A 15,572-nucleotide genomic window follows, 5' to 3' on the forward strand; every position below is an offset into this window, starting at 1 on the left:
TGAGTCATCAGCTCTTGCTTTATCATCCTCCAGGATCACAGAGAGATCTTTACACTCTCTTATTCTCCGAGGATATGATTAATGAATAGCAGATTTTTTAAAAAACCCACAGTCTATGTAGATAATGAATTGGCAGAACAAGTTCCTAAGCCAACCGGCACGTCTTGCATGGAACTGAAACAGGGGTCGAGGATCCCTCAAAAGACATTTAAGTGGATACAGAAGAACAGAGTTGGAAGGGACCTTGTAGGTCATCTAGTCCAACCCCCCCCCCCAAGCAGAGCCTACACTATTTCAGATGGAGTCCAGTCTCTTCTTGAAAGCCTTCAGTGATGAAGCTCCCACAAGAGGTGGCTGGATGGAGTAATTTAATATTGAAGACATTATATATGGTTCTAATGTCTTTTTATATTTTAAACTGGATATAATTACCAGAATTACCCCATTGTAAGATGGGTGGCCAATACATTGTATAAATAAATACAATAAAAGCAATTAAAATATTCGCAGGATATTATAAAGAACAGGAAGTTCCTGTTCAGATTGTATTGTATAAATATGGTGTATGTCTAATTTGTGTGTGTGTGTATTTTACATGTTTGTTAATAAAAATCTTTAAAAAAATATTCGCAGGAATGCTTCAATATTTATAATGACAACCGCTGAGAATTTTCATTCTGGCTTTAATTTTTCTGCCTGAAAACGGATTGACTTCACAATGAAAAAAAGGCACAAGCCACAGTCTTAGCCCAGTGTGTAATTCAAAGATTGCTTCTTTTCCATTTGTGTGTTGTGCTTTTTTTTTTTTTTTTTTTGGCAAGCATCTCATTCATCTGAAACTGAGAATCAGTTTTATAGATATAAATCAAGGTAAAATGGGAAGGTCAACAAGCAATTCTCAGCTTCATACCATTCATTGAGTGACAGTTCGAAGTTAACAATGGCACTGGGAAAAAGGGACTTGCAATCAGTCCTCACACTTACGACCATTGTAGCATCTCCAAGCTCACGTGGTCCAAAATTTGGGCACTTGGCAACTGACATGTCCTTGACACATTTGCAGCATGCCAGGGTCATGTGATCACCATTTGCAACCTTCCCAGCTGGTATAATCATGATAGAATCCTGGCTTGTATAAACAGAGGCATGGAATCAAGATCGCATGAAGTATTAGTATCGTTTTATAAAACCCTAGTAAGATCACACAACTGCAATACTGCAACCAATTTTGGTCACCACACTGCAAAGAAGCTGTTGAGACTGGAAAAAGTTCAGAGAAGAGCGACTAAGATTATCAAAGGCCTGGAGACTAAAATATATGAAGAATAACTGCAGGATTTGAGCTTGGCTGGTTTAGAGAAAAGAAGAATTAGGGGCGAACATGATAGCAGTATTCCAGTATTTGAGGGGCTGCCACAAAGAAGATTTGGGGGTCAAATTATTCTCCAAAGCACCAGAGGACAAGAAACAATGGATGGAAACTAACCAAAGAGAGAAGCAATCTTTTAGAAAGAGCCGAGGTGGCGCAGTGGTTAGAGTGCGGTACTGCAGGGCACTTCAGCTGACTGTTATCTGCAGTTCAGCGGTTCAAATCTCACCGGCTCAAAGGTTGACTCAGCCTTCCATCCTTCCGAGGTGGGTGAAATGAGGACCCAGACTGTGGGGGCAAGTTGCTGACTCTGTAAACCACTTAGAGAGGGCTGAAAGCCCTATGAAGCGGTATATAAGTCTAACTTCTATTGCTATAATTTGAAATTAAGGAGACACTTCCTAACAGTGAGGACAATTAACCAGTGGAACAGCTTGCCTCCAGAAATCGTGGGCGCTCCATTACTGGAAGTTTTTAAGAAGAGACTGGACAGTCAACTGTCTGAAATGGTCTAGATTCTCCTGCTTGAGCAGGGGGCTGGACTAGAAGACCTCCAAGGTGCCTTCTAGCTCAATTCTAATTCTAATAATTCTAATGCTAATCATTCTAATTCTAACAATTTTCATCATTCAAAACTTCAACTGAGCATCGGAACACTGCATCCATTGTGCAGAGAGTCGGTGGCCAAGCGTGCACATTTTGATCGCATGGTCATAATTGCATGAACTAGCAATGATTGTAAGGGTGAGGACTGATTCTAAGTCATTTCCCACCCGCCCCCCAGTGCTATCATACGTTTGAACTAAATGAATGGTTGTAAGTTAAGAACTACCTGTAAGGGGTGGGAGGGACTTCAGCAGCTCAGAGACGGACTACCTGCCCTGTTTACCCAAGAGGTTTGCCTCTGACCTTTTCTGCAGCCTTTTGCAACTTAGTGTACTGGGTGAGCCTAGTTGACCATTAAGTGATTTATAGCCCAATGAAGGATACAGATGCAGAAAATGGATTAATTCATTAACCAGATTCGGTGGTGGTGGTGGTGGTGAGGGAGGTTCTACAGGGTGCGGTCAAAAATGTCAAGAAAGAGGTTATCCAATGCAATCCAAATTCCACCCATTTTTTTAATGTGTGGTGCACATGTAACACACACACACACACACACACACACAAACAAGCCAGACCTCAAATTAGGGATGCTATCTTAACTTTTGGGCATATCCCTGGTTCTAGATTATCCGTGTCATGTGAATATGCCCAATCTCTGCCAATAATGGAGGTGGAGATGGAGAGACAATCTGAGTAAGTCCAGGGCATAACCAAAAGAGGAGGAGGAGGGGGAGGGAAAGAGGGAGAAGAGGAGAAGGAGAAGAGGAGGAGGAGGATAAAGAGGAGGAGGGGAAGGGATGGGGAGAAGAATGAGAAGGAGAAGAAAGAGAAGAAGGGGAAGGGGAAGAGGGGGAAGAGGAGAAGGAGAAATGGAGGAGGAGGAGGAAGAAGATGATGATGACGAGGGAGGAGGAGGAGGAAGAAGAAGATGATGATGGAGGAGGAGTGATGGAGAAGGAGGAAGAAGAAGAGAAAGAGGAGGAGGAGGGGGAGGAAGAGGAGGAAAAGAAGAAGATGACGATGTCGGAGGAGGAGGGTTGGAGGAGGAGGAAGAAGAAGAAGAGGAGGAGGAAGAGGAGGAGGAGAAGAAGATGATGACATCGGAGGAGGAGGGTTGGAGAAGGAGGAGGAGGAAGAAGAAGAGGAAGAGGAGGAGGAGGAAGAAGAAGATGATGATGATGACGATGACAACAGAGGAGGAGGAGGGATGGAGGAGGAGGAGGAGGAAAAAGAAGAAGAAGAGGAGGAGGAGGAGGGGGAGGGGAGGGGGGAGAAGAAAGAGAAGGAGGGGAAGGAGAAGAGGGGGAAGAGGAGAAGGAGAAGAATAGGAGGAGGGGGATAAGAAGAAAAAGGAGGAGGAGGAGGAGGAGGAGAAGAAGACAGAGGAGGAGGGTTGGAGGAGAAGGAGGAGGAAGAAGAAGAGGAAGAGGAGAAGGAGGAGAGGAGGAGGGGGGAAGAAGAAGAAGAAGAAGAAGAAGAAGAAGAAGAAGAAGAAGAAGAAGAACAACAACAACAACAACAACAACAACAAGTGATGGACAACAACAACAACAACAACAACAAGTGATGGACCTGTACAAGAGGTGGCAGTTTTAATCACTGCTTTTCTGGCGCGAGACCCTTCTTGCTCCCATGTCTAAAAGAGCCGCCTTGCAGAGACCCACACCCACCCACCCCCCCTCCCTCCCGCCCTCCGAATGATTGTACAGCTGCCTGCTCCTCGTGTCCACTTCGGTTAGCCTCGAACATCTTAAAATTAACCGATGTTGGCCCTTTGCCACCTCCTCGCTGCAGGGTGGAGCAGAGAAAGGAGCCGAGGCAGCCTCAAGAATTCAGAAGGGGTGCCAAAGTCAAAGAAATAAGGGGGAGGGGGAAAAATAAAAAATCAAAGAAAACAGGGGGATAAGGACAAATGGAAGAGAAAGAAAAACATAAAATAATGGCTAGTTTTGAGACAAATTGATGCAACCTTGACCAACCAATCACTGGTTTTCCCCTACCATCCCCATCTGCAGAAACACACAAACACACAACACACACAGAGACAAACACCCAGAGCACCTCCGGTTTTGTTCCAACTTGCCTGGCTTGGCCAAAGCAATTAACGGGAAAAGTTCCTTTCAGGATGGAGGGAGGCAAGCCCCATTCTGTTTATTTTCAGGGAGCGACCAGCAAATTGAAAAAGTCCCTCTGCCTTCAAGGAGCTGCCCATGAAAAACAGGATTTCTACACACATACACACACACACCCAAGGGAAGAGAGAGGTGTTAGCTGGGTTTGCACATTGCACAAAGGACACATCTAGGCAGCCCCGGAATGTTCTCTACTTTATCAACTTTATAAGGTGATGGCTTAAGCTGGTGCAGGTTTCACAGGACACACTAAGTTGATGGCTTGCTTTCTCACAGTCTTTCTCCCCCCCCTCCTCCATCTCTGCCTCTCTCTCTCTTTCCTTCCTTATCCATCCATTCATATTTATCTATGCAGCCATCCATATGCATCCATATCTATCTATCCACCTCTGTCCTCTCTCTCTTTCTTCCTCTCTTTTTATCCATCCATCCATCCATATCTATGCAGTCATCCACATTCATCCATATCTATTCATCTGTCTATCTCTCTGTCTTGCTTTTTCTCCATCCATCCATCCATCCATTCATATTTATCTATGCATCCATACATATTTGTCCATATCCATCCATCCACCCACCCACCCACCCATATCTATCTATGCATGCATCCATCCATATTTGTCCATATCCATCCATCCATCCATCCATCCATCCATCCATCCATCCATCCATATCTATCTATGCATCCATCCATATTCATCCATATCTATCTATCTATCTATCTATCTATCTATCTATCTATCTATCTATGCATGCATACATACATACATACATACATACATACATACATACATATCTATCTATGCATCCATCCATATTCGTCCATATCCATCCATCCATCCATCCATCCATCCATCCATCCATCCATATCTATCTATGCATCCATCCATATTCGTCCATATCTATCCATCCATCCATCCATCCATCCATATCTATCTATGCATCCATCCATATTCGTCCATATCCATCCATCCATCCATCCATCCATATCTATCTATGCATCCATCCATATTCGTCCATATCCATCCATCCATCCATCCATCCATCCATCCATCCATATCTATCTATGCATCCATCCATATTCATCCATATCCATCCATCCATCCATCCATATCTATCTATGCATCCATCCATAGTCATCCATATCCATCCTTCTATCCATCCATCCCTATCCCCCTCCCTCAATTTAGAAACGGCTCACCTCCCTGACAGAGAATATGCTGGATCACACATCCTAGAGAGGATGGAAGGTGACCGTGATAAAGATATGCAAGAAATGTTGTCTGGAGCTGAAACATTTTTTTAAAGTCTCGAGAAATGAGATAAAATTCAGAAATAGCTTGATACCTGTCAGCTCTTGAAGGTAGAATGGACCAGAAAAGCAAAGTCATCCTATTTTTAAGAGAAGATTACAGAAAGAGGACCTTGCAAGGCAGAATGCTTCCCCATCTCTCCTTTACTGGCACAAAAAAACTAGGGAGGGTCCTGTCTGAGATGGCTTTCTCAAATTACACTTCTGGCCCACACTCAAATTTCTCTTATCTGACAGTTGTTTTGTCTGCAGCTCTTCCTTCTGTCCCTCAAGGTTATTCCTCCCTCCCATGACGTTGCTTTCCCAATTCACTGGGGTATAAGGAGGAAGAGGTAGATCACAACGAGACTTGGGAGAGATTCTATTATCTAAGTAAAAGTAGTTTTAGCCTTCCTGTGGAATTGTTTTTCCCGATTTGGTGCTATAGCCCTGGCCTTGAAAAAGTTACATGGTTGTGCAATAGAGCCTCCATATTTAAAGGCAGTGTATCAGGGCATTCTAGGGGAGGTGGGTGAAATGGGGGGGGGGGACACAAACATCATCATTAGACCCTGCCTTCTGATGATTCTCATAAAGGCTCTTTGGGTGTTTCTCGGATGCTTTTGAGTGCTTCATCGGAAAGGGGCCCAGTGCATTCCAGAGCCAGAGGGGACAAACTGCTTGACCAACTGGACGGCAGAGAAACTGATACAGAGAAGAGCTTTGTCTTCCTGGTGCCACAAAAATGAGGAAGCTCTGGGGAGTAAATTTCCTCTGGTTTTCAGACATCGGCAAGAAGAACTGTTGCATCGAAGGGGCTGTGGCCAAACCCTCCAAAAAAAAAACAGTGTCCCAAGGGTGTATTAAGATGGTGCCCAGGTTGAAACATGGTCCATAGATTATATGTCCTCTAAAGAGGGAGAGTAGAGTAGAGTCGAGTGGAGTCGAGTGGAACGGAATGGAACAGAACAGAACAGAACAGAATAGAATAGCTAATGGAATGGAATGGAATGGAATAGAATAGAATAGCTAATAGAATAGAATAGAATAGAATAGAATAGAATAGAATAGAATAGCTAATGGAATGAAATAGAATAGAATAGCTAATGGAATGGAAGAGAATAGAATAGCTAATGGAATGGAATGGAACGGAACAGAACAGAACAGAACAGAACAGAATAGAATAATAGAGAATAGCTAATGGAATGGAATGGAATAGAATATAATAGCTAATGGAATAGAATAGAATAGCTAATGGAATGGAATAGAATAGAATAGAATAGCTAATGGAATAGAATAGAATAGAATAGAATAGAATAATAGATAATAGCTAATGGAATGGAATGGAGTGGAATGGAATAGAATAGAATAGAGAATGGAATGGAATAGAATAGAGAATGGAATGGAATAGAATAGAATCGCTAATGGAATGGAATAGAATAGAATAATAGATAATAGCTAATGGAATGGAATGGAGTGGAATGGAATAGAATAGAATAGAGAATGGAATGGAATAGAATAGAGAATGGAATGGAATAGAATAGAATCGCTAATGGAATGGAATAGAATAGAATTGACTAGAATAGAATAGAAAATGGAATGGAATGGAATAGAATAGAATAGAAAATGCAATGGAATTGAATAGAATAGAATAGCTAATGGAATGGAATGGAATGAAATGGAATAGAATAGAATAGAAAATGGAATGGAATGGAATGGAATAGAATATTCTGTATTCGTCTGTGATTAGACACACAAATAAACACAAGAGGAGAAGCAACTTAGAGGATGCCTTATCTTCTGTAACCTGGTTGGATTCCTAAAACATGCTAATTTAGGGTGAAGTGTGGTTGTGTGATTGTGGGAAAGCTAACTATGAATCCATCCAATGTACGTTTCTTTCGGCAAAGCAGGTGAGATGAGCGCAGCCATTCTGTTAAGCTATGTTTGGTGAGACTCAATCTGGGTCAATCACCAGGACCAGAGGTTTTGTTGTTTGCTTGGGCTGCCCAAAATGGCAGCCAACGACTTATAGCCAGCCATCAACACACCCCAACCAACATCTAAAAAGCCACTTACAACACACAGAACAGTACACACTCTGCTAGAAAGACATTCCCTGAAGGTGGGCTCCAGCACAGGACCAAAAATCCACAAGACAAAACCTTTCGTCCCGGTGACAGACTCAGATTAAAGCCTACAACATTATCCTGGGACAGGCATATTCACCTTCATTATGTTTTGTGAGTTGTATTGATCCAGCCACACAAGGTTGGATTCACACATGGTAGTTAGCCATCCTGGAGTTTGATTGAAATTAACTTAATGAGTTGTGTAGCTTCACCATTCTAGGTTTGTAAAAGATGGCTTGAACAGGCCTGTGTTTCAGAGGGCATCTATTCCAGGGGTCACCAACCTTTTGGACCTCCGAGACCACTAATTCATAATTTTAAATCCCATGGACCACTAATATGATCTGCCTAATGACCGGCTGGGTGGGTGTGGCTAGGTGGTCATGTGACTGGGTGGGCATGGCTAGCTCGATGTCACTCATGTCAAGGGGTGCCTCACCAGTCTCTACTCGCCCCTCCCCTCCCAGCCACTCCTCACCTGCCCACCCGGGCTCCTTAGGGCCCCAACAGGAAGCAGTTGCTGGAGCTAAGCAGCCACCATGGGAAAGAGTTGGCAAAACAGCTCAGTTCAAATTGGATTTGACCGAAAAGAAGGCTCAGCAGAAGCACCTCACTGAGGACCAAGAGCCTAGGTATTCCAAGCAGAGGGAAGACCTGCAGATGTACAAGGCCAAGCACCAGCACCTGGAGGCTCAGTGGGCTGAGATGATCAGCCAGTTCCAGGCCATGATGCAGTCCCACTGGAATGAGCCCCTCTGGCTCTTCGCCACCAGCGGTGCTTCCCTCCAGCCTTCACCCAAAGCCCCACACCAGGAGACTGAAGCAGACCCTAAGTCCGAATTTCTGCTCCCCCTCTGACCCACACAAAAAGACCCCGAAGGGGGAGATTCTCTGCAGCAACACAAATGTTCATTGCACGTATCCATTCCAAAGGCCGTAGTTTGATTTAGTGCAATATAAAAAAAGCAAATAATTTTTCAGTGGACCACCAGTTGGTGACCACTGTTCTAGGGTCCAACCTGTCTCACCTTCTTTTAGTGAGTTCCTCTCTGCAGTCTCTTCCTTCTTCTCAAAGATCTCCAGAGGCTGGTCTCCAGACTCTTCCCCTGGGCCAGAAGGCAACTCTGGGTTTGAAGCCTTGGAAGCATCTTGACAGGAGATGGAACCAATCAGAGCAGGACCATTTTCTCTTGGGTTGGGCAAAGCTGGGCTTCCTTGGGGAGCTGGCACTGTCATTGGAGAGGACTGGGAAGTAGGGTGAGCAGATGGAGATTGAGAGACTAACTGGAAAGAGGCAGACTGAGGACGAGGATCTGTTCTTGCTGTTTCTGATATCTCTGGTGGGCTTCCATAACAGGTGGTTAGGGAAGTGTCATGGGTTATGATCACTTGATCTTTGTTGGCCAGCTCTGGAGATATATGAGGCAGGCTATGGCCAAGGTTGATCTGAAGTTGGGCCTTAGGCAAAGATTTGAGCCCAGGCTCACCCACCAAAGGGAGAACACAACCAACCGTGGGGTTTCCAATGAACCTGTCCAGGCTGGTGGGAAATGTTTGAAACTTTGTGGTTTGCTTGGAGGCCAAAGGAGCCACAGGAGTCACATTCCCCAACTGGCCTACCCCCATGGCAGAGCAAGGAGAATCCTTTCTCAGTAACGTTCTATTCTTTGGAAGAGGCGAGATGGAATTTTGGTCTTGGGAGCTCCACCTCTTGGCAGGGTCAATGTCCGAGGTGGAGCAAAGGATAGGACTGGGCCCCTGGTCTTCTGCGATGTGCAGGTCAAGGGACGGCAAGGAGCTGTGATTCATGGTAGCCTTGGAGACCTGCCGGATAGGACGGTCCACCTCAGCATGGAAGACATTCCCGTGGGAGGAGAACTTCTTCAGCAAAGGATTAGAGAGCTGAGGGGTCTCAATTCCAGAGGACTCAGATTGCCGAACAGGATTCTGGGGGCATCTTGTGGGTGTTGGGCACTCCAAACTGGAAGAAGAACTATGGAGACTCTCATCACTTCCTGGCCCTAAAGAGGAAGAGAATCCATTGGGATTCAGCCAAGTTTGGAAGGAGGACACCCTGACAAGGTTGGTCCCATTAGCCCGAGGCAAATGAAGGGTACCTCGGTTGAAAGACAGGCTGTTCGTGATCCTGGTTTTGGGGATCGGGCTGTGTGAAGGACTGGAGATGTTGCTCAGGCCGATGGGAGATGAGTAGGTGCTCTGCATGGGTCCTCTCGTTTTTTTCCCCTCTCCATTTTCAGAGGGGCAGGGATTTGCAGAAGATTTGGTTGAGCATGAAGGGTCTTCTTCCACGTCTTCCATCTCAAAGGACCTCTTCAAGGCTGCAGAAGAAAGCAAGAAAGGACACAAAAACCGCCCATCAGACCAACACTGCTCAAATATGTTGCTTTCGTTCTACAGATTCCTTTGAAATTGTAGGGCTTTTGAGCATATCATCTCTCCAGCTTGCTCTCTGCTCTATCAAATCAAAGGCTATTTCTGTTATTATATTTGAATGGCCTTTACTGTTTCAGCATTATATTCTCTTCAGCTCATATAAATCTTTAATCTTTTACTAAAGATTTCCATGGAGAGAGACATTTATGTGTTTGTAACTATTTAAAAAAACAGTTTATTTATATATTTTCCTTAACATATATAAGTGTTTTAGGAACTGTATTGTCTGGGTTAATTTGCTTACATAATAGTATATAATATAATAATATATTAAACATAATACATACGGTACATAATAGTATTTTTCAAATTTCTTATTTCTATTGTCCAAACATTGATAGAATTAGTCCCATGTTTGAAAGTATTATGCATTTTCTTGATCTTTTATCTTTAATGTCAACCTATCAATTTCTGCACAATCTAGTATTTTTTTAATTACATCTTCTTCTATGCGCGGTTTCTTATTTTTCCAATGTTTGTAACTATTTTTTTAGGTTATCCCTCCCTTCCCATCTTTTAGTTAAGTTAATGGTAAAGGTTCCCCTCGCACATACGTCCTAGTCATTCCCGACTCTAGGGGGTGGTGCTCATCTCCGTTTCAAAGCCGAAGAGCCAGCACTGTCCGAAGACGTCTCCATGGTCATGTGGCCGGCATGACTCAATACCAAAGGCGCACAGAACACTGTTACCTTCCCACCAAAGGTAGTTCCTATTTTTCTACTTGCATTTTTTAATGTCCTTTAGAATGGCTAGGTTGGCAGAAGCTGGGACAAGTAATGAGAGCTCACTCCATTAAGAGGCACTAGGGATTCGAACTGCTGAACTGCCGACCTTTCTGATCGACAAGTTCAGCATCTTAGCCATTGGGCCACCACTGACCCTATCTTTTAGAATTGTGTATTCATGGTTTTTTTATTATTTAGTTCCTTTTGTGTATAGATTTTGTAAAATTTTATCTTTTTAATATTGGAAATTTCCCAGTGTTACCTGGTGGTAAGATAGATGGTCAAAAAAATTAACAAACAACCATGATAATGATTAAAAAACCAGGTTAATCTTTTAAAAATACACATCTGATGATAGGCTGCCGAGCTGGTTTTATTTAAGAGATACGTTTTCAGAAAAAAGATGGGAGGCTGCCTCTGAATTGGATTACAAAAATGTGTACAGATACTCCTCAAATTACGAGCATAATTGAGCCAACAAGGATGGTTGTAAGTCATGACAGTCATAAATAACTTTTAGGACATGACAGTCATAAAATTCCAATCACATGATTGAATCCTATTTTATGACCAATTTCCCTATCTTTTTGAAAACTATTATTAAAAGAATCCTTTCTAATTGAAGCAGAAGGGAATGGAATAGAAATAAGAATAAGAATTAGCATAGCATATAATGGAATAGAATACAATAGAATAGAAATAAGTAGAATAGAATAGAATAGAATGGAATAGAAAAAGAAGTGGAATAGAATAGAACTAAGAAATAGAAGAGAATAGAAAAAGAAATAGAATAGAATAGAAAAAGAAGTGGAATAGAATAGAACTAAGAAATAGAAGAGAATAGAAAAAGAAATAGAATAGAATAGAAAAAGAAGTGGAATAGAATAGAACTAAGAAATAGAAGAGAATAGAAAAAGAAATAGAATAGAATAGAAAAAGAAGTGGAATAGAATAGAACTAAGAAATAGAATAGAATAGAAATAGAAATAAGAAATAAGAAAGAATAGAAATAGAAATAGAAATAGAAATAGAAATAGAATAGAATAGAATAGAATAGAATAGAATAGAATAGAATAGAATAGAATAGAATAGAATAGAATAAGAAGTGGAATAGAATAGAAATAAAAAATAGAATAGATTTGCCACCCTGGGCTAGATAATCTATACAGATGTTTCTTCAAAGCCACGGGCTCTACAATCCTTCTCTCAGCACTACCTGTGAAACCCGACGCCATCCTTCAGTGAGGTGGTTTTGGGAATCTTTGATGTGGGATTGAGGTGGGAATTCTGTTTCCTGCTGGAGGTGAGGGAGATAAGATTGCATCTCCTAAACAAACAGAAGGTTGGAGACAGGAGAGCTAAATTTCAAGAGTTGATGACTTTCTCTCTTCTCCAGCTGGTGGAAGGAGCCAAGAGAAGAATGCTAACATTTCAAATATATTCATATTCTTATTTCTAGTTTACCATACTCCTATCCTGCTTTGGCTGAACTTTGCTCTGGATTTTTTAGAGTTTCCCATATAAGGACTCAAAACCTGACCCTCATTCTTGCAAGCCATCTTTTCTTTTGGACTTCAGGCCTGCCAGACTTTCTACTGTCTACTTTATATTGTGGAAAAATGGGAGGGGGGATTATATGGAGTTGGGTGATATGTAGCCATAACAACATTCTTCTTACAAACTCAAGGTCATCTTTGTCTCTGCACCAGACCGGAACTGGATGGGAGGAATCTGTCTTCATGGCGGTGGAAGATTGGACCATGTGATGAACTTGTGGGTGTTGGGGCAGGATCTTGAACTTTCAACTGGGGAAAACCGGAAAGCTGTCAGATTCAGGTTTTCCCAGATGTGCCAAGATGGCTTTTTTTTTAAATAAATTGGAACTTTGAGGAATCCTTTGTCTTGGACTCTGATTTAATTTTGGATGCTATTTGGAACCCTGACACTGACCTTCTCCAGAAGGTTTTGGACACCTCTCTTTTCATCCTTGTAGGCATTTTTTTTAAATGCCACAGGGCACAGAGCTGACGAACTTGAGATAAAGATGAATACTGTTCTGAATTAATTTAATTAGGGATAGAAGAAATGAGTGGATAACCTGGAGGTATTTATGAAACCTTACTTACATTTCAAACAGACTGATTATCTCTACAAGCAGGAGGAGGAGGTGGTGGTGGTGGAGGAGGAGGAGAGCAAAGGGATTGCTTGCAGCAAATGGCACAACCCCCAAAAGTATTCAAAACAAGTCAGGTGACAAAGAAGAATGTGACATTGTACCCTGAGGGCCTGGACAACCTCCTGCAAGACTGTTTTGTTCCTTGGTTAACCAGAATTGTTGTGGCCTAAAAAAACAGTTCTTTAGTGGAGCAATCAAAGATGACTTCCATCATTTGCGAGTCTGTAACCATCAGCCTGGTGCCGGAGAAGACTCCTACGACTCCCTTGGACTGCAAGGCGATCCAACCGGTCAGTCCTAGAGGAGGTCAACCCTGACTGCTCTGTAGAAGGCCAGATCCTGAAGAGGAAACTCAAAGACTTTGGCCACCTAATGAGAAGGAAGGACTCCCTGGAGAAGAGCCTCATGCTGGGAAAGATTGAAGGCTTGACCTGCCCTTCAATTTAATCAAACAAGAGAAGCAAAAGCTAAGATGTCAACTACTTGGTCCCTCTGATTTCTTTAACTAAATCAATTGCTTTCCTAAAGAGAAGAGACTTAATCCAATCAATTCCTTAAGGGGCCCTGATTTACATGTTTGCACTTAATGTTATCTGTTGGTCTCTGGCTTAAGAAAAGAGATTTTAATGCAATCTGTGGCTCCAGGCTCTTTTTTCCATCTTTCATGGGTGTTCCGTGACCACAAAAAAATCAGAAGCCCTGGGGAAACCATGGCTCACAAATGAAAAAAAAAGTCATCTGGATGTACACACACACAGACACACACACACACACATCAGGAGCTAGTTCAGCATTGTCTTCACAAAGAATGTGAATTTAAGGAGAGTGTGTGTGTGTGTGTGTGTGTGTGTGACAAAGGCAACAGTAAAAATATTGGGTTTCTTTCTGGATGGTCTCTTGTGACGAGCCGATGGACAGAGAATGGAAGCAGTGAACTTCCTCCCATATTTGGGCATACCAGGGGTTGTGACTTTAAATATATACCTTTCACTCTGGCTTGGCTGATAAGGAGTCGAGCTCTGTAGCTCAGTGGTTAACACATCTGCCTAAGAGGCAATACAGCACAGGCTCGATTCCCAGTAAGGGTATGGCTAGCTATGAGAGCTAAATAGCTTGAAATAGATCTATACTAGTCTCCCTTTATTTATTTATCAGCACAAATATAACTAACACACACACACACACACACAAACACACACACACACACACATATAATTTATTTCCAAAATAATACGGGTCATTTCTAAACAGTGGAAAAGGTTGTGAGTCCATACAGGTAGTCCTCGACTTACAACCATTCATTCAGTGACCATTTGAAGTTACAATTGCACTGAAAAAAGTGACATGATCATTTTTAGACTTATGATTCTATTCTTTTCTATTTTCTGTTCTGTTCTGGTGTTCCATTCCATTCCTGTTCCATTCCAATCCAGTCCAATCCAGTCCAATCCAGTCCAATCCCTTCTCTTCTCTTTTCTATTCTGTTCTGTTGTTCTGTTCCGTTCTGTTCCATTCTGTTCCAATCCCTTTTCTTCTCTTCTCTTCTATTTTCTCTTCTGTTCTGTTCTGCTGTTCTATTGTTCCGTTCCCTTCCAATCCAATCCAATCCCTTCTCTCCTCTCCTCTCCTCTTCTCTCCTCTCCTCTCCTATCCCATTCCATTCTGTTCCCTGAGTCTTAAGCATGGCAGCAGCTCAACAGCTAGAAGTGGACTGAGAAAAGTCAGCTCCAGTTCATTTATGTGCTTGACCCCTGCCCTCCAGCTGTTTTCTCCAGCACCTGCTTGAGCTCCGCATGTCCATCACAAAGAAGAATCATTCCCCACCTCCCTGGGGGTGAGAAGGAGCCCTTTGCTTCTGCACTTTGCCCCTGTTGCCCTTCCTCCCCTCTCCCCCAACACCTCCAGCGCTGACCCCTGAACCAAACGGAGAACATGACAGCAAACACTCCGTCACTGTCACGGGGGAATCAAAAGGTTGGCTGGAGGGACTCCAAACATCCCTGCAGCTGGAAGGGTTGTTGTGCATAAACTGACCCAGGGAGACCCTGAAAGGCAGATGGTCAACAATTGGCTGAGAGCCAAAGATACGGATCTGCTGCTATCCTTCAACCCCAAACATTGGCCTTTTAGTCCTGCATTGGAGAGGTTTTAGCAGAGGAAAATAGATAAGAAGGGAAAGAGAGATTCTCAATCATCCGGGTCACGGTTGTCCCAAAGGTAATCCCCCTCCCGGCCAAACAAGTAATAGGAATATTCTTTATTGGTCAAGTGTGATAGACAAATGAGAATTTTGTCTCTGGTGCATAAGCTGCTGTCAATGTACATAGCAATAGCAATAGCAATAGCACTTAGACATATACACTGCTTTATAGTGCTTTTACAGCCCTCTCTAAGCGGTTTACAGAGTCAGCCTCTTGCCCCCAACAATCTGGATCCTCATTTTACACACCTCAGAAGGCTGGAAGGCTGAGTCAACCTTGAGCCAGTCAGGATCGAACTGCTGGCAGTCAGCAGAGTTAGCCTGTGATACTGCATTCTGAGGAAGGAAGGAAAGAAGGAAAGAAGGAAGGAGGAAGGAAAGAAGGGAGGGAGGAAGGAAGGAAGGTAGGAAGGAAGAAAGGGCAATAGGAATAGCACTTAGACATATACCGCTTCATAATGCTTTTCCAGCCCTCTCTAAGCCGTTT

At 42.9% G+C, this 15,572-nt stretch overlaps 1 protein-coding gene and 1 pseudogene across 1 annotated transcript in view; one reads left to right on the forward strand and one right to left on the reverse strand.

Moving 5' to 3' along the window:
• The window catches only part of SEPTIN12 (septin 12), an 89,361-nt gene that overhangs the window by 58,480 nt on the left and 15,309 nt on the right, over window positions 1–15,572 (reverse strand). The window contains exon 3 of the mRNA XM_032230137.1: window positions 8,559–9,869. Coding sequence (XP_032086028.1) covers window positions 8,559–9,869 — 1,311 coding nt within the window. The remainder of the gene's footprint in view (window positions 1–8,558; window positions 9,870–15,572) is intronic.
• LOC116518182 lies at window positions 10,059–10,149 on the forward strand (annotated as a pseudogene).

This window comes from Thamnophis elegans, chromosome 14, assembly GCF_009769535.1.
Source record: "Thamnophis elegans isolate rThaEle1 chromosome 14, rThaEle1.pri, whole genome shotgun sequence".
NCBI classification, from domain to species: domain Eukaryota; kingdom Metazoa; phylum Chordata; class Lepidosauria; order Squamata; family Colubridae; genus Thamnophis; species Thamnophis elegans.